Source organism: Mastigoproctus giganteus, chromosome 10, assembly GCF_048544385.1.
Source record: "Mastigoproctus giganteus isolate SK-2022 chromosome 10, ASM4854438v1, whole genome shotgun sequence".
Lineage (NCBI taxonomy): Eukaryota > Metazoa > Arthropoda > Arachnida > Uropygi > Thelyphonidae > Mastigoproctus > Mastigoproctus giganteus.
The window spans coordinates 112,144,216-112,165,284 of NC_143584.1; the positions used below are offsets into that span (position 1 = coordinate 112,144,216).

The 21,069-nt window shown below is 35.3% G+C and overlaps 1 protein-coding gene across 1 annotated transcript in view; it reads right to left on the reverse strand.

Moving 5' to 3' along the window:
* spen (spen family transcriptional repressor split ends) overlaps positions 1–21,069 on the reverse strand; it is a 575,365-nt gene that overhangs the window by 180,519 nt on the left and 373,777 nt on the right. Inside the window, exon 9 of the mRNA XM_090382996.1 lies at positions 8,715–9,065. Within this exon, the coding sequence (XP_090239122.1) occupies positions 8,715–9,065 (351 nt within the window). The remainder of the gene's footprint in view (positions 1–8,714; positions 9,066–21,069) is intronic.

The following is a 21,069-nucleotide window of genomic DNA, read 5'->3' on the forward strand; positions in this document are numbered from 1 at the left end:
TGGTCTCCTGACCCGATTAAACGGCATGCTGTCCCAATTAAACGAAGTAAATCCTGGCTATTTTCTCGATTGGATTCTGTTTTTTAAGATTTGCTCCAAATAAACGGCTGCCCCGATTAACCGGTGGCCCAAATAACCGGAATCCACTGTACCTTCAAATATTCCTCTCTAAATAATGATTTAGACTGAGATATAAAATTTCTTATAGAAAGATTTCAAAAATGCTGTTATTCAAACTGGCTAATACAAAGGGCTTTAAACCTTGCCAAACAGAAACACTTCTCCTTGAAAAATAACACATCAAAAAGTAGTCTTTGGACTGGTTTACCATAAACTGAACATTTCACCTGTCTGAAAATATTGAAAAATGTAGGTTTAAACCTAGCCTTTTTACTTCTAGAAAAAGCTAAGAAATTGATTTTAAACTGGAGACTAATATCCTGTGTAAAGAAGCATGTGAATGTGTATACACTGGAAGCACTAGAATGTCTTTATATAATAAGATGCAAAAACATGGGAGCACTTTAAACGTGGTAGATAAAAAAAATAATAACCCAAATGAAATAGTTCTGAATTAGTTGAACATTATTTAGAAACAGGATACTATGAAGTATTTGATAATACACTAATATTAGATAGATAGGCACATAAAGCCACTCCAAATCCTAATAATCGTTCATTTATTCATGACCTCAACTAAATGGGGGGAGGGGCACACACCTGGATTTTCAAGTGAAAACTTTTAGCCTGTTTTTCCATTTCTTTTTCTTTTCTTATTTTCTGAAGTTTTTCACCTCAGACCTATTAGTTCATATGCGGGGAAAGAGGACTTCCTGCTTTTTAAATTTTCTATTCCTTTTTCCCTTCCCTCTACTCCTTCACACCTCATGAAGTAATGCAACTTCACAGCTGGTCCTTTGGAGATAATATTCTGAAAATTCTGAAAAGCTGTTGCCATGCTTTGGGTAAGCTTAAATTTGTAATTATTTAACCAATTCATTATTAAGATGGCTTCACTGGTTATGGGAGTTCAGAGGATTTATATTCTACATACTTGGTTCAACATTCAATTCATTAAAAGTTTTAATCAGTATTGATGGGAAAGTTTTAGGGATCCCCTGTTTCTTAGGGATGGATGTCTTTGTGCAATTATAGCTTAGGGTATTATGTTTAGTTTAATTCTTATTTTTTAATTTGGTAATTTCCATTAGATGCCTTACAAGAGGCACTGGAAAAGTTTGTGACCTGAGTTTTTTTCCAACAGAAATTGCAGAATCAGTGGAGGCAATACATTTTTTGCACTGATACTTTTCACAGCTGGAATCAGTGCACTGATTCCAGCTGCGAAGAAAGTTTTCTGGACCCCAAAAATGTATCCACTGCAGCAATGACATCATTGTTGGAAGTGAAAATGAATGCCAGCCAGGTATTTTATTATTTTTTTTAAATTAGGAAATATTTGATGGTGCTAGATCTGGTGAATATGAGAAATGATCCAAGGTTTCAATCAAAGCCATACACAAGCAGTGCAACCATGACAATGACAGACTTTTGATCAGGTGCATTGTCCTGGTGGAACATGACTCCTTTGCTGAATTTTCTTGGCATTTGTTTTTAATATTTTCATGCAAATGCCTGATAAGGTCCATGTAATATGTTCCTAAGATTGTCTTGACCTTTCTGAAGGTAATCCACTAGCAAAATTCCATCAGCATACCAAAAAACTGGTGTCGTCACCTTGTCAGCAGAAGGAATCAACTTGGCTTTCTTTGAAGGGAGAAGGGCTGTGTTTCTACTGTCTTGACAACCCCTTTATCCCTGGTTGAAAGTAATGGATTCACATCTCATCCATAATCACAAAAAGTAAATTTCTTGGCTCTGCTTGGAAACAAAGAAAATGTTCACTTGACTTGACAACTCTTGTGCATTTTTGATCTGGTGTCAACAACGATGAAACACATCATGTTGAACAACTGATCACTGCAGAAGTTGTTGAACTGTCAAAAACTTCTGGAGTGATGGACAGTGCAAATCTTCCACAGCATAGATTGTTTTCCAGGCTCTCCCTCCCTTGTTGAAACCTTTTTCATAGTGAGAAACTCTGTTATTTTGTGTTTTACACATCAGACGTGATGCCCAAGATACTGGCAATGTACTGATAATGGATGTTCACTTATTGATCATTCATCACTAAATCATGCACACTGTCAACAACTTCTGGAGTGATGGACAGTGCAAATTTTCCACAGCATAGATTGTTTTCCAGGCTCTCCCTCCCTTGTTTAAATTCTGCTGCCCACTTCTTAACCATGGAATAGAAATGAGCATCCCCCACAATGTTGTAAACATCCTCATGAATTGCATTTGGTGCTAGTCCCATTTAACCAAAATACTGGATGACTGCATTGTGACTGATTTTGCCCATCTCTCTCTCTCTCTCTCTCTCTCTCTCTCTCTCTATTCGCACAACTTTGTTGACTTCAAGATTTTTTATTTAAAACAGAAAAGTAGCAAAGAATTCATTACTTATATTACCACTACAAGAAAAAGAATCAACCACACTGACCCACTAGATCTGAATGGCATAACTACTAATGATTCTGTTGACTGCTGACAAAGTGAATAAATATTTTGCATCTGCATTCATGCACGAAGAAGCTTTTATGGATGGGAATTCCAGATGTATAACAAGTTAGAACAGGGAGATAAATAATTATGTGATAACTGGATAACAAAGTGAAAGGGAGATTGCTGGAGCTGAAAGTCAATAAGACACTGCACCTGAGGATGATGGAATCTATCCAATTATACCAAAATAAACAGCAAAAGAGATAATCAAATTCTTAGGCATAATTATGAGAGCATCCTTGGATTTGGGGGCGGTTCATATAGACTGGAGATGTGCAAATGCATCTCTAATTCTTATAGTGGGATCAAGGATTGAAGTGAATAATTACAGATTTTATGTTTGACTCTGTTCCAGGAAAAATAATGGAGTCTGTGATTAAAGAACTGCAGGATCACCTTGATAGGAAGGGATTAGCCCACAAAGAGGCAGTAACAAAGGAACTAGTTGCAAAAAAAAAAATAATTTTGACATCATGAACATAGATTTCAGCAAAGATTTGGACACCATTCTACATGAAACACTGCTAAACAAATTGGAGCAATGTGGTATTAGAGAAAAATTACTGTTATGAACAAATTGATGGTTGAGTGGCAGAAGACAACAGGGCGGTTACAGATGGGCTCTTCTCTTCCTGGCCTATTGTTATTAGTGGAGTCCCTCACAGTTCAGTGCTGGGTGCCTTACTGTTTTCAATATTTATTAATGATACTGATGAAAGGATATCAAAAGCTTATGGTCTGAGGGAGCAGATAATACAAAGGTTGGCAGGGGATGGTTAATTACAGGAATCAAGGTGTACTGCAGCAACAAGACTTATAAAAACTAGGCAGATAGGCTGAGAAGTGGCAATTCAGATTTAACATTGATAAATGCAAAGCACTACATATAGACAACAATAATCCCAGGAAACATACCAATTAGCTGGTACCACACTCAGGGTGGTAGATAATAAAACAGACAGGGGTAATTTACTCTTTAACATAAAGTTTTCTGAGCAGTGCAGACATGCTGCTTGGACAACTCATGGGATTCTGTCAATGATATGCAGAAATTTTGCCAGCAGGGACAAGGGGATGATTTTTCTGTTGTATAAGACAATAGTTAGGCTACATCTTGATTACTGAAAACAGGTCTGGAAGCTTTATTTTACAGATGTGAACTGTTCGAAAGGATGCAGAAGAGCAACAAGATTCATCAAAAACCCAAAAGGGTACACTTAACCATGAAAGACTTCATTCTGCAAATTGCAGCACTTGGAGACTAGGACCTTGAAAGGAGGCCTGTCTGAAGAGTTTACAACTTTAAATGGATTGAGCAGGCAAAATTCTGATGGCATCCTTATTCTTTTTTGGACAACATGCATAGGGGACATGAATTGAAAAGGACTGCTACAGGATAAACACGTGAAAATTTGTTTTCAGCCAGAGTCATTGAATGTTGGAATAAATTGTTATATGGTGTTGTGAAACTGGGTAGTTTTAATAAATTTAAGGAAGAATTAGGGTTTTTTTATGTAAACCACAAACACGAGCGGTATTAAAACCTATAGTACTTAGTACCATGCTTGGGTTGGAGGTGGAGAAGATGAAAGAAGATATTTGTTGGCCTTGAACTTCTGTAGACTGTAATTTTCAGGAAATACATATGAAGGAAGGTTGTTCCAGAAAACGGCAGTTGAATGAATAAACGAGGAAGATGAAAAGTTGGTTCTGCGAGTTTGAAGTTGGATAGTAAATGGATGTTGGCTGATGGCGGCACGTGTTCGGACTGTTTTGAAAGAGAGAGTGGGAATCATAGAAGCCAATTCAGAAGAACAGTGCCCATGTAAGTATATGTAGAAGAGGCATGCAGCAAAAACAGTATGTCTATGAGACAGCGAGTGGAGAGACTCTGTTAGAGATGAATCATTAATTAACCTAACTGCCCTCTTCTGAATGGAATAAAGAAGACTGAGAGAGGTTTTGGGGGCACCACCCCAGATGTGGGAACAATATTCCATGGCAGAGCGGATTTGCGATTTATACAGAGTGAGCAGCTGTTTGGAAGAAAAGTAACGCCGAGAGCGAAAGAGAAAACCAAGTTTTTTAGATGCAGAGGAAGCAATATTTGTAATGTGCTTGTGCCAAGAGAGATTAGAAGTCAGGGTAATCACCCAAAAGAGATATATCATTTTGCCTAGAAATCGGAGTGTCACTAAAGATGAGCATAGGAGCAGAAGAATCCTTTTTGCGAGATATAAGATAAGACTGAGTTTTAGAAGGGTTGAAATCAACTAAGTTGTCTTTGCCCCACTGGAGAATTACCTGAACATCGGCATTTAAGGAATTGGTAGCAGATTTTCGAGAAGTTGAAGCTGATTGAACAGGGCAAGGTTTCTCAAAATGGAAAGTGGAATGCATTGTGCTATCATCGGCAAAACTATGGATAGGATTTCCAGTCAATGGAAGAAGGTCATTAATGCCTCAGATAAAAAGTACAACTTTAATGCAGAAGAATTCGTGAAGTGAATAATTAATACAAGTGTGATAACTGATGGTTGAGGAGGCACAAGATAATTGAGATTCTCTCAGAGAAAATAGGTGGGACTGGGCAGATTGCATACAGAAGTGGGCATCATTAGGATTGAAACTGAGACCACATATTTATGAAATCAATTAGGAAGTTTTTGGGTGTTTATTGCTTTTTTGCAGATGTTTATTTCATTAGTCGCACTATTCACAATATACATTAATGCAGAGGGTGAAGGGAAACTGAAAGATGAAATTTTTAGATATGAGTATCATCTCCATAATCTTGTGACAGTTCTCAATAATCATTTATTAATTATAATAGCACCCAATCCATGCAATATTTTAATTAAATAAATAAATATATAAATATATAACGTATAGTTTTTCTACAACTATATAATTAGTGTTCTTTCCAAATTCATTTGATTTTTGTTTAATTCATAAAAAAAGTGCAGTGTTTGTTGTAACTAGCTGTCCTTCAATTAATTTTTTTAGACTTTTGATTAAAAATAGCACAGTGTATCCCTTTACAACTAGTGTTTTCTCATAATTCACATAGTTTCTTTAATTTAAAAACAATCCAGCGTTTTATATAACCAATTCCTACAATCACCTTGTTTTTCCTTTAGACCTGACAACAATACCCACATGGATTCAAAAGATCATCAAATTGATCTCTAAATTGTTGGGTTATTGGAATGTTTTTTGTAAAGTTTTCTTTCCAACTTGTTCCAATAAACTTGATCATTTTTTGTCTTTAAAAATTTAAAGAAGCCTGCCACTCAACCATCAATGTTGTTTAATCTTTTATTTGAATCAATTTTATTTAATTATCAATTTGTGCTTTAACTTTGAAAGCATATAAAGTATACGAGCAAGTGCAGTAGATATCACATGATTAATTTTCACATCTCAATATGTTAAATTTTACTTTTAATATTTAACTTTTATTTTCCATACATTAATGCAAAAATTTAATTGTAGTTGCAATCTAAAATGTATAAATTCAGACTGCACTAAAGTTGAATGAGATTACTAATTAGAAAGTTTTTGCTAAGCGAATGGAGACTACTTATAAAGATGTAGTAGTAGTAGTAGTAGTAGTAGTAGTGGCACTTGATGCAAGAAAGCAAGTGTAGGAGCTTATGCAGCATCAGCCAAAAAAAAAAAAAAAAAAAAAAAAAATCACACCATACCCTCCAAATGCCTGTCCAGTTCCTCCTTAAATTTATTTAACCTATCAACTTCCACAACGACAGATGGAAGTTTGTTCCAGCAATTAACCACCCGCTGGCTAAAGGCAAATTTCCGCACATCTATTCTACATCTATCCTTTCTTAATTTGAACTTATGTCCCCGTAGGTTCGTATTCTGAACAAGTGGGAGGATCCCATCAGAATTCAGCGTGCTCAAACCATTCAAGGCCTTATAGACCTCAATCAGATCACCGCGCAGGTGCCTAGTCTCCAGCCACTGCAATTTGCAGAACTTAAGCCTCTCTTGGTAAGAGGATCCCTTCATTCCCCTCACCAATCGTGTTGCTCTTCTCTGTACACGCTCAAGCAAATCTACATCCTTCCTAAAATGAGGCCTCCAGACCTGTACGCAGTACTCAAGGCGTGGCCTGACCATTGCCTTATACAGAGGACAATCACCTCCTTTTCCCTGCTAGCAAAATTCCTATATATCATTGACAAAACCCCGTGACCTGCCCTAGCAGCCTGTCTGCATTGCTCAGAAAACTTCATATCTGACTGCACAATTATTCCCAGGTCTTTTTCATTTTCTACCACCTTAAGTGTAGTACCACACAGTTGGTACCTTTCTCTGGGGTTACTTCTACCCATATGCAGTACTTTGCATTTGTCAAGGTTAAACTTCAGTTGCCACTTTTTAGCCCATCTGCCCAAATTATCTAGATCCTGTTGCAGTAGCACACTGCCATGACTGTCATTAACAACTCTGCCAACCTTCGTGTCATCTGCAAACTTCGACATTAAGCCTGATATACCCTCATCAATTATCATTGATAAATATACAAAACAACAGTGGACCCAACACCGAACCCTGTGGGACTCCACTAATAACATTAGTCCACGAAGAGCAGCACCCACTGATACCGATGTTTCAGTGATAATGACTTGAAATCATGAAAAGATAGAGACCACTTTTTGTTATGAGACTCATTTACTTTTCTGGCATTTTCTTTGATCTGAGCAATACTTATGAAGGAAAGGGGTAGGGGCTGATGGTGCAATGACAGTCGGTGATATAATAAATTTGTATGAAATGCGTGTGCTTTTAATCACACACACACAAGCACACACCCAAAAGGCAATAAAAATAAATTGGATTTAAGAAAGATTACTATAAATAGAGGGTGTGGTTATTCAATTCAGTTGCTGTCATTCTAAACTCCCTCCCTCAGGCCAATACTATTTCCTTTATTCATTACAATATAATGCAATATTCTACTTCAGTGGTTTTCAACTGGGGTGCCACAACAACAATTCAGGAGTGCCACGTAACTGGGGTTTAAGTTACTTAACCTTATTATTTTTTTTAAAATTTATATGTTTATTTCATTATAAAAAGGTGTACAGTATCTTTTTAATTTTGTGGTGATCTATAATTGATGTTTACTTAGTACCTCTATATAAAGAATAAAATTATTATATACTGTATATATATATAATTTGTGTTATGAAATGTAATTTTTATTATTATATTATTGTAATAACTTATCATATAACATATATATATATATTTTAATATTATACACACAATTGGATCTAACAGGCAGAAAATTCAGTGGGGTGCTGAAAAATAAAATAAATGACTTAGAATGCTGTTATTAAAAAAATGTTGAAAACTACTGTTCTAGATAATGAGTTCTAGATGATTGATGTAACCAAACTATTGCTTCTTTATTCCTATACTAACCATTCATAATTTTTTTTCATATACAGTTTTTATTTATTTGTAAACTAACACATTCTATACATAAAAGAATACTAAAAGTACTAAATTTTGTCAGGATTATTTCAATCAAACAAAACTTGGAAGGACCTTAAAAAACTGTTCTGAATATGGAAATATTTTTGATATAGTGAAATTTTTATTAAAATTATATTGTTGTAACAGCATTTTATTGTACTAAAACCAAGAATTTAATCCAGATTTGCCCATAAGCCTTTAAATATAACAGCAACTAAAGGCAACAAATCAGCTTATCTGTTGATTGTAGAGACTTTTAGGAATGTAACCTGATTAGCAAAGTTTAACTGTACACTTAATTATGTAACAGATGCTCTTGATTAAAAACACTAAGAAAATCTTATCAAATGGGACACTACTTATGTGCAAACATATGCCATAATCAAAAAAATAAAAAATTCAAAAATTAGAACTGCGCAAATGTATATCACAAGGTGTGCAAGATTAAAAACATTTTCTGAAGTAAATGTAAATTGTATAACTAAGGCTTAAAATTTTCAAAATAAAATTAAACCTAAATAACATTTCACAAGGTTGTGCTTACACATAAAATGGTGGATAAAAATGTTATTTCTTACCTGTAACCTCTTTCCACCTAAACTACGTCCTCTCATTTCTGATACAGCAATCTGAGCACATTCAATAGACTCATAAAATACAAGGGCGTGTCCTTTTTCTCTATCAATTAAGCACTTTGAGGGACCAAAGCGACCAAAATGACGATTCAAAAATTTTTCAGACACTGTATCTACTATGCCATCCAGCCATACACAACTACTTGGCATGCTCTTTCCAAAACCCAGCTTAATGCGATTTGCTCCTAAATTTTCACCATCCAATTTTCTCATGGCTTTTACTACACTTGCTATATCAGAATATTGAATAAATGCATAGGAAGTTGCTGATCCTTGTTTCTTAATATCTATTTCCTGAAAAACAAAATTGTGGAAAGATTTGATATATATATATATATATATATATATATATATACATACATACATATATATACAGTTGAACTTGGTTATAACAAGCATCAAGGGATCGACAAAATTTCATGTTATAGCATTAATCACTATATCAATGATGAGTTTAAATCTACCTCCTATTTTTTTTAATTCTCAAAAACTTCATAAAAAAAGATACTCAAAAAACAAAAGAAATATTAGAGAGAAAAAAATAATAATATTAGTATATACCTATTATTTGTATTAATATACTTGTATTCAGTTTTTAAATCAATCCAGCCAACCGTTGTTACATACAAAATTGTCTCGTACAAACTGTTTAGCAAATTTCTCTGCTTGAGCCTTCAAGATCGGACTGTCTATTGAAAACCCAGCACTTTTGTGTAGTGAACCATTGACGCAATGCTACATAGATGTTTGTAACCTTGAACTTACTATCCCCTCCGGTTACGTTCTTTTCCAGTGCCAATATGTAAACATGTTTATTCTTTCATAATGTCGATGCAGTTGAAGAGGACAAAGAAACTTTTTACACTCATCAACATTTTTTGCACCACATTCTAACACACGAATAATTTCAACTTTTTCGCGAATCAAGAGACACTTTCTTTTGTTAATAGACATGTTTCCGAAGAAAGGGTTCATTTCTAACTTATTTTACTTTAAAATGACAGTAAAGTGATCTGCATACAAAGTTCTTAGAAGTCCAGAATTAAATTTATGGTTCAGTGAATACAAGACAATCTGTAAATAGGGTAATGCGACAAGTGGAACACCAATGCACTATTGTATAATCCCTGTCCCCAAAATGACAAGGTCATAAACCAGCTGCTAATCCAATGTGGGTGGTCATAAAAGCTAAGTCACCCTTTTCATTTTTGTCTATTCCACGAATTGGGTTTTTTCGACTACCTGAGCAATTAAGAATGTTTGCATAGTTACAAAATTTGCACAGTATATCTGGGTAGTATGCTCGTTATAACAGTGAGCGATTATATGGGAATGTGCATAAATTAAAATCATTACGGCTTTTTGCTCATTACAGCTGTGATCTCATTATTTCCGTGCTCGTTATAACCAAGTTCAACTATATATATATATACACACACACACACACACACACACACAAGAGCCAAACAAAACTTGTTTAACAAAGCTAAACTTGTTAAAAGCTAAACAAAATTATAAATATAAACATATCTTATAAACAGGATTCTGTTTACATAAAACAATTTCTAATATTTCAACAAACAGCTCTGAAATCTCAGAAATACAATCAATAACATGCAGGTAGTCCTATAAAAACAAATTTGGAATGTTAATAACATAACCAATGGTGGAAGAAAGATGTATGAACATTTCGTGTGAATAGCTTAACTCTAAAACTTTCTTTTTCAGTGTCCAGTGTAGTATAATTCAATGTGAGTACCATGATTATGCTAGCCAACACACAAAAAAAAAAAAAAAAACCCCTCCAGAGCAGCAGAAAGTTTCAGATTCTAAAGGAATTTGATCAGGTGATTCAAAAAATACCAAAATTAGTCTGTCATGTCTCCATTGAAAGATATGCTAAAATTTTAGTAACTTAATGAACAACCAATTTCAAATATCATATGATAAATATGCTATCTTAAAAATAAATCATTAATTTTTAAAATACTTTAAACAAACATAAAATGCATTATATACATTTGTTTTCCTTAGAAATTTTGCCACTCAATGAGTTTTTCTTATAGTCTATTTTCTTTTCCTTCTTAAGGAACCAGCAGTAAGTTCCCATTATGGCAGTATCCCAGCAATCATGTACCACTTTTCTATCATGGATATGAGTAGTTCCTGAAGAAAGCATTCACCTGCTCATCACTTACATCTACCAAACTTTAGGGGGGGAACTGAGATGAGAATGAAGAAAGTGAATTTTCAAAGAAATCCATGCACAACTGCTTTAAATGACTGTCAAGCTAGTTTAGTATCCTGTAGCTTTGTTTCAAATACATAATCTTTGAGGAGTTTCTTTATTTGAAGCCCAATGAAAATTCTTTCTCTAAGTTTTGCATCTGTTAAACTGGAAAGCATTTCCCTTAGGTAACAGAATCCACTTCTTTCTTCATCCAGAGCCTTAATAAAATTCTTCATTAATCCAAGATTTATATGCAAAGGTGGAAGAATCTGTTTTGGCTCAACCAGTGGAACATATCTGATGATTACTTCTTGCTGGTAAAAAATTCCTCCATCTTTTCTCACTGCTGAGCAATTAAATGGTTTGCTGTTGCACAACAGTCCCACAAATATAGAAAACAACAGTATTTTATGAACTTCCCTGTAAGCCAATAAGTTAACCAATTACCTTAAGATCACCCAAACATTCCAAGCAAAGTCATGGTGCACTGATCTTGAAAGAAACATACATTCACATGTTTTTCCAAGCCAACAGCATGGAGTAAAGGAACCGACAGGAATGTATTTCTACTGTGCAGCAAAACTGCTTTTAATCTTCATTTTGAGGTATCAATAAATATATTAGGATTGTGTACAATGCTAAGTTATTCAGAAGACCATTAATATCAATGTAGAAACACATACTGTCTTGCAAAACAAAATATTCTGAAAACACTTTGTGATGCTTTTGATATACTGTAACCTTAGTTCCTGCTTCAAATAACTTCCATTGTTGTAACCTAGAACTAAAGAATTCTGCTTGCTCTTTAGATACATTTAAATCGCAAACTATATCATTCAATTCTTCTTGATAATTAAATGTGGCACATTATAATATTCCATTTTGATAGGTGAGCTGTATACTTCAACAAATCTGTTGAAGTATACAGCTCAGCAAAATCTGCAAAACAAGGATCTTTGCTTCCTTTATCTCATGATCGGGAGGAGGGGAATCTGGTATTGGCAGGTTTTCATTATGTGTAACAGGCCCTATTATAGATATATTAAGATATTTGATTCTGTGCTTGCTTTTTCTGGACATCCCAGATATTTTCCTCATGCAGAAATAGTAATTATTAATATGGCTACACAGTTCTCACTACACCATATTAACAGCAGGTATACTTTTAATCTTTCCAGTTAGCCACATCCTCGGATTTGTGGTGAAAGTAATACAAAAACATACAAGCAAATATGTCCAAATTTTTCCTGATCACCAATCTTGCAACCATAGTATAAAGAATATGCACATTTAGTAATACTATAGATTTTCTTCTGAGTTTTTGTTGTAAACCATCTACACATGTAGCAGGAATTGCCAGGGCAATTCAGACTTCCTTTGCTTTCGCTTAAATATTTTAACAATATAATGCTAACCAAAACAAAGAAGAAACAAACAATATGCAATACACATGCAGAGAAATTATACATGTACTGACACTACTATCGTATTTTTGTTATTAAAAGAGATAAGCGGCAGGCAGACAGACAAGGCTGAACATGTTAACCCTCACTAACATTACCTTATCTACTTCCCTAAATTGTAGTAAGATATACATATTAACACATGTAAACACAAAAACCTGTATATATAGAAATTGTGGTGAGATGTAAAATTTTAAGAATTATTTTTAAAATCTACACATAAAAATTGACAGTTAATATATTAGTGGAGGTAAAAATCACATTGGTCAGTGTTATGAATACATAAAAATGACAATCAATTCATTAAAAATGCCATCAAGTAATTGTACAAGGTAAAATGATGCAAGAAAGCAAGCTTATAAAGGGGGGAAAAAGAGAAACATAGTTTGTGTGCCTCTGTAAGGCTAGGTAATTAAATCCAGCCATCAAATATCTTTCGATAAAGGCAAATTTCCACATCTATTCTGCAATTCCTTCAGAGCTGCAGGTGGCTAGAAAGCTGCAGTCTAACTATCCCCATTATAGTCTTAAAAGATAATATTTATTTTATGACTGTTTATAATATTCGCATAAATGCAACTGCCCTGTAGCATTGCTCTTAGGTTTGCCTGATATAACTCTGCTGGATTATTTCTTTGCAGTTATATAAAGAATGCTACCTAGAATGTAATAATGCTACAGACTAACTAAAAGCTAGAATAAAGATACCATCAACACAGTTTATATATATAAATTCTGAAGCAATGGGTTTGATTGACTGGGAAACTACCCACTGAAGTTTCTTCAGTGGGTAGTTTCCTAATCAAACCCATGCTATAATTCATGCTCAGAAAAGTTTCATATGATAAATAATATAATTGCTAAACTTATATATAAAATTATATTATAATATAATTGCTATTTCATAATTGTGAAATGAAAGTGCGATATAATTCCTGAAGTGATTTACACAGCAACTATATGGTTTAAGTCCTGCTACAGCTTCCAGAAGAACAGTACAGAGTATTACTCAATGTAATTCAAATTCATGCTATAAGATCAGATGGTCTGTTGTTGATAATAAAACTCTATAATGTGTCTCTCACTGGTTGTTTCTAATGAAAATCAATACTACTACTACTATCTTTCAATCACATAAATTTAAAAAGTGAGCAGGTTTAATTTGTTGGCTGAACAACTATCTTCCTTTTATGAAATATTCTATTCCAGAATCCCTAAAAATATGATATACTTTCTGGATGTTAGTGGGTTTGCTGTAAAATGTGGATTTTTTTTTTTTTTTTTTTTGGGTCGCCTAGATGTTATTGTTTGTTATTTGGTTTTTAGGAGCATTAGCAACTAAGGCCATATTGCTCCGGGATATGTGGTGGTCATTTCCTGACCTTTGCGCATCCTCCGTATTTGGTGGTGACAGGCTCGAACCCCGGTCTAATCAAGAAGCATGTGCTACACACTGCTGCTCCTTCCCACCTGGCTACCGAGGTGCCTAGGGTCGCCTAGAAACAGGGGCAAGATTATGTTAGTGTCTTTCTTGATTTATGAATTCCCAAAGTAAATCTAGCATTTGGAGGTTGTGTCCAACTGTAAATTACAATTCTTAAATGTTTTAATCATATGATTAATCATATGACATCTCAGTAATCTCAACAGGATATCATATAAGAAACTGATTGACAACAAAGTGGCTTCTGAATTTCCACTTGAGTTACTCACTCAATACTAGGACAGGGATTATCAGATCGTTCATCCATAGATTTTTCAGCATTTGTGATGACGCTGTTCACAAACTGTTTTATTTGACAACTGGTCCTAAAAATGCTGGAAACACGGCAGACAAGATTATCATTTTAGAAAGAAAAATTCTCATACAGCTTGCATCATTCTAAATGATACCATGTAGAACTTTAAAGTGCTTGTCCCACTGGAAAATAATGATAATCATCCTTTTCACTAATGCTCAAAAATCCTTTCTACAATCTGTGGTGCTGATTCATTCAATAAAAAGCATTTCAAGAATTTACAGATCTTTGTTCAAAATGTGATATCAGCAAATAAAAAAAAAAAATCCTGTATTTGAGAAATCAAAACACCACCTACTGTAAAACATTCCAGACATTCTAGGCAACAAAAGAAAAGAAAAAAAGTTATTATAATTTGATGTTCAGATATTTTTAATAAATTTAATCATGGACCTTTCAGAAGCTGCCTTGTGGATGCACAGGCATGATCTTAAAATCAGAAGGAACCACGAAGCAAAAACTTAGGGCAAACGAGATGAAGGACGGTTGATGCAACCAATAATTGGGATTCTGTCAAAAAGTAGGTGTAGCATACTGTAAATGAAAATGAACATCATTGAAATTACGACTGAGAACATTTTTTTTGGAGATGCAGTTCTTTTTGCAGATAAGTTTACATGAAATCTGGAGGTACAATATTAAAAAATTAAAGGGATTTTGGTCAACAGATGCTTTACTCCAGGGGTCAAATAACATTGTTGGTTCACATAATTCCAGTCCCTTAATTCTTTCATGTGTTTGCAAAACTTGCAGACATCCACTGTATATACATGTATATAAAAAAATAATAATAAAATATAATAAAGAATGGGGAGAACCATAAATGTGAGGGGCTATTTGTTTCTATCCACAAGGTGTAATCAAAAAGTTTGGCGACTGACTTCGTACCTTAAAACTGCAGCATCACAGAAAGTTAATATCAGTATTTATATTAACCAAATAGTCAAGGAAGACACAGGCTTTTGATGAACTGGAAAAAAAAAATAATAATAAATAAAATAAGAAACAACAAATCATGCACTTCCCTCCTCATGAAGGTAATTATCCAGTAGACCTTTGAATTTCTTTAAACTGTCAGCCTTAACTACCTGTGGAGGCAACTTATTCCAGTAACTAACAATTGGCTGGCTAAAAGAAAACTTCCTACAATCTAGCAAAAACCTCTTTCCCTGTAATTTGAATTTATAGCCCCTAGTTCTGGAATTCTTTATAACAGTGAAAATTCTGCCTTCATTCATTTTACTAACCCCTCTCAGAGCCTTATAAAATTCAGCCAGGTCCCCTCTAAGGTGCCTGGCTGCCAAACTCTGTAACCCACATAACTGGAGTTGTTCCTCATACAGTTGCCCTACTGCCGATCTCATCATGCGAGCTGCTCATCTTTGGACCCTTTAAAGAAGCTCAATATCTTTTTTCAGATGAGGTATCCATACTTGGACACAGTATAACAAATACAATCTTACAATTGCCTTATGCAGTGGGATTATGACTTCCCTATCTCTACAGGGTAATGTTCTATAAGTCACTGATAGGCCACTATGGGCTTTCCTGGCTGCCTATTTACACTGTTCCGAGAACTTCATATTTTTATCAATACCATAACTCCCAGATCCCTTTCTTCTACCATTTTTATTTCAACCCTAGCAAATGTAAAATTTATTTTGATACTGTTATTTCCCAAGTGTAAGACCTTGCATTTTGCTTCATTAAAACAGCTGCCACTTTTCTGACCATTCTTGAAGCTTGTTCAAGTCATTCTGAAGAAGTGCTACTTAGCACTGATCATTAAGCTGAAACATGTCGCAAACTCATCTAGATGTAGTAATCACCCATTTAACTGAAGTCAGTTTCATTAGCTCACATTGAATAAAAGATGTTACATTTGTTTCGTTACATCTTAAAATGAGTGATTTTACTGAGCAGCAAAGTTGCATCAATTTTTTTTTAAATGAAGGAAAAGTACAACAGAAACCCATGAAGATTTAAAGATCATGCATGTGCATCCACAAGGCAGCTTCTGAAAGGTCCATGATTAAATTTATTAAAAATATCTGAACATCTATGAAGATAAAAACAGCTTCCAGAGAAGATGCTATGTCATTTGAAGACTTTTTAATGGTCTGTGAAAATTGAAGGGGACTGTTTATTCACAGAAGACAATTCTTGCTCTGAATACCTTTCAACTTCAAAAACCAATGATTCAATTGCACATATTCTTGATCTGCCAAGATGGATTGAGGTTTAACTATCCAAAAAGTTTCTAGTGAAATTGATATTTCTTATGGTTGTTGTTATTTGGTTTTTAGGAGCATTAGCAACTAAGGCCATATTGCTCCGGGATATGCAGTGGTCATTCCCTGACCTTAATGCATCCTCCGTATTTGGTGGTGATGGGCTCGAACCCCGGTCTAATCAAAACGCGTGTGCTACGCACTGCTGCTCCTTCCCACCTGGCTACGGAGGCGCCATTTCTTATGGGAAATGGCAATCAATTTTATCAGCACGAGAATTGGGAATGCAATAATTCATCCAAGTTTCATGTTTCAGCCAAGTTTGTGCCTCATATCCTCACTGACAGACAGCGGTGAAATCTTACATGTCAAGATCTTCTTCAACATGCTGCTGTTGTTAACCTACACTTTGTTTCTTTCATCATTACTGGTGACTAATTATGGGTGTATGTATGGCTATGTTCAGTGGCGGACTGGTTTAAAATATTGGTTGCCAGGAGACAAAGGGGACCCACCCACAACTATAAGGCTATCATTTAATTTTTATAAGAAATAAATAAAATTTTCAAAAAATACATAACTGGAAAAAAAGGTATAATTAAAATTTTTGTGAAATAAATGTATATTTTTTAGTAATTACAGTGTACATATTACTGGCAGTATACAGTAGATACTAAATGTAAATATAGATTGTTATAATTGAATTTTATATTTATTATTATTTTTTTATTTATTTTTTTTATTTTTAAATAAATGGTGGATATTTTTAAATAGTTTGTTTGTACTGAACATTTTACACATTAACAGGTAGTCCAAAAGCATATTTCATGCAGTCCACTATATTAACAGCAATCATTTGAATTCACTAGATGTTTGTATGAATCTGTCAATAATTGCTTTTGCATCCAATTCATCTAACAATTCCTTTTCAATGGATAGCAACATGTATGATTCCAAGTTCTCCTCAGACAGTGAATTTCTTAGCCTTGTCTTTATGATCTTTAGCTTTGAAAGTGTCCTCTCACATTGGACTTGAGTGACTGATAGTGGGCAGATTTCATAAAGGCTATCATATGCCTTGTCATGAAGTCTGTTGGATGCCAGAATTTTTAGTACACACAATGGGCAAGTGCTACAAATTTTACACTTGCTGCAACTGGAATCCAAATTCTCACCATCATTAAGGAATAGCTTTAATACATCAAAGTTTGAAGCAAAATAAAACAATTCCAATATTACTTGATCTTTGTTGATTTGTGGAGACAGCTTAATAATACCTTCCAATGCTTCATCTTCAAGGCCTTTCTTCTGCAATAGTTTTAAACTTTGCTGGGTCCAAGCAGGATAAATCTTTAAACAACTTTTTGTGTTGTACAAAGCGTGAATCTAATGACTGGACAATGCGGTCCATTATTAGGTTAAACACATTTACTCGAAAATCAGCTAGAGAATCTGAGGAATTTCCTTCATCATCTTTACTATTGTGCAGTTGCAATAGTAAAGATCCGAGCCTATATAACGTATGCATCGGCCTCACATAACCCGAATACGAATTATTTTTTCAGTTATATATTATATTCTTAAATATAAAGTATCCTCCAAAAATGATTTTATTAAAATTTTTTTATTAAAATAGTAATACAATATAAATTTTAGTTGCATTAGCATTAGCATTAGTAGAGGCATTTGATGCAAGAAAGCAAGCTTATGCAGCATCAGCCAAAAAAAAAAAAATAAATAAATAAAAAATAACCACTTCCACTTCACCCCTCTATTCGTTCAAAATACCTGTCCAGCTGAGCCTTAAACTTATTCAGGCTATCAACCTCCACGACAAGGGATGGAAGTCTGTTCCACCAACCAACCACCCGCTTGCTAAAGGCAAATTTCCTCATGTCTATCCTACATCTGTCTTTCCTCAATTTGAGTTTATGCCCTCTCAGGTGATTATTCTGAGTAAGAGGAAGAATCCCATCAGCATTGAGCATGCTCAAACCATTCAAGGCTTTATACACCTCTATCAGATCACCTCGCTGGTGCCTAGTCTCCAGACACTGTAATTTGTAAAACTTAAGCCTTTCTTCCTAAGAGCACCCCTTTGTTCCATTCACTAATCTTGTTGCCCTTCTCTGTACTCGTTCCAGCATCTCTACATCCTTCTTGAAATGAGGCCTCCAGACCTGTATACAGTACTCTAGGTGTGGCCTGACCATTGCCTTATACAAGGGAATAATCACCACCTTATCGCTGCTAGAAAAATTCCTATATATCATCGACAATACACCATGAGCTACTCTTGCAGCCCGTCTGCACTGTTCAGAAAACTTCATATCTGCCTGCACAACCACCCCCAGGTCCCTTTCATTCTCTAACACTGTCAGTGTAGTACCACAGAGTTGATACGTTGCTCTGGGGTTGCTGTTTCCCATATGTAGTACTTTACATTTGTCAATGTTAAACTTAATTTGCCATCTCTCAGCCCATCTGCTCAACCTTTCCAGATCCTGTTGCAGTAGCATAGTGTCAGTAGTGTCCTTGACAACCCTGCCAACCTTCGTATCATCTGCAAACTTGGACATTAAGCTGGATATACCATCATCAATATCATTTATAAATACAGAAAACAATAATGGACCCAATACTGAAATCTGAGGGACTCCACTAATAACATTAGTCCACGATGAGCAGTGTCCATTGATTACCACTCTCTGCCTTCTCCCCCTCAACCACCCCTTTATCCATAGCAGCAATTTGCCTCCAATGCCACACTGCTCCAATTTGTGCAGCAGTCTTCCATGTGCAACAGTATCAAAAGCCTTTTTAAGATCCAAGTATATAATATCAAAGTTATTCCCTGCATCCAGTTCTTTTGTGACTGCATCATAGTATCCAATCAAATTGGTCAGTCAACACTTCCCCTTAACAAAACCATGCTGTGTCCGAGTTATAACTGAAGTCTTGTCTAGATGATCCTGCAGTGCTTCTTTAACCAGTACCTCCATTAATTTTCCAGGAACAGAAGTTAAACTAACAGGTCTATAATTACTTGTGTTGCCCTTTGATCCTCCTTTGTAAACTGGGGTCACATTTTCACATCTCCAGTCCATGGGTACTTCCCCTGAGTTCAAGGAAGCTGTCATAATTATGGCTAAGGGTTTGCTTACTTCCTTTGCTGCCTCCTTTAATATAACTAGATAGATCCCATCCACCCCAGGTGCCTTTCTTGTATTTATCTTCAACAATTTCTCCTCCGCTTTACTCTCCGTTATTACAAGATTCTCTAGCTTACTGCCAGAGTTGAATACACCTCTGGCATTCCCCTCGCTGAATAACTCCTCATGTGTGAATGTCGATGCAAAATATTCATTCAGTTTGTTAGCTACCTGAGCAGGATCATCAACAGTTGACCCATCGATATCAAGTGGACCAATCTGATTCATCCCCTTCCTTCTAGACTTTACATAAGAAAAGAACTCTTTGCTGTTTTTCTTTGCATCCCTTGCCAAAGATTTCTCGAAATCTGCCTTCGTCTGCCTAACCTCCTTTGTAACTTGGTTACAGATCAACTTGTATCTATCATAGGCTTCTGTGTCACGTGTTAAGCCGACCGGGCTAGCCGAGTGGGTAAAGTACCTGCCCGGCAACCCAAAGGTCGCGGGTTCGATTCCCGCCTCGGGCTTGGATCACTGTACTGCAAAAACCTTTGGAGGTGCAATATGGCCACAGAAGCCGATGCGCCAACAACTACCAAATCAAAAAAAAAAAAAAAAGTCACGTGTTAATTTGTATGTATCCCATGCATTTTCTTCTCTGCCATATGTCTCATTAGTTCATCTGACATCCACTTAGGCCTAAACCTTGAACAATATTTCTTAGTTGGTATGTAAAGCCTACAGCATACAGTAATAATATTGGAACTTCTATTATATTTTCAAGCTACTAAAAGGTCATTAACATTTTTAACATACTGTCTAATGTTATTGCAAGGGGGCCCACTTGCCATCGGGCAAGCTGAAACCCTGACCAGTCCGCCATTGGCTATGATCCAGAAACAAAGGCTCAGGTTTCTCAATGAAAGTTTATCTTTTCCAACAAGGCCCCCCCTCCCCCAAAAGTAAGACAATCTCAATCAAATGTGAAGACATCGTCGTATTTTTGGACTCAAAGGGTACTGTTCATTATGAGTTTGTCCAGTACTAACAGTGAACCAGGAATACTACAAAATAGTTCTACGGTGATAGCGTGACACAGTTTGGATAAAATAGCTGGGAAGGTGGGCTTCAAGAAATTGGCACTTTGCATCATGACAACACCTTGGCACTTGTTGCTCTCCATTCAAGAATTTATGTGAACACTCCATCAATGTGGTGCCACATCCACCAGTCACTGGATTTATCTCTGATTTTTTTTTTTTTTTGTTTCCAACGGCTAAGAGCCTTCACAAAAGGTCACAGATTTGCAACGACTGAGGAAATTATTCAGAATGGGACCCAGGAACTATAAGCAATTACAAAAGAAGTGTGTAGGGAATGCTTCATTAAGTGTAAAAGTGCAGTTGTACTCTCCTTTCCAAAC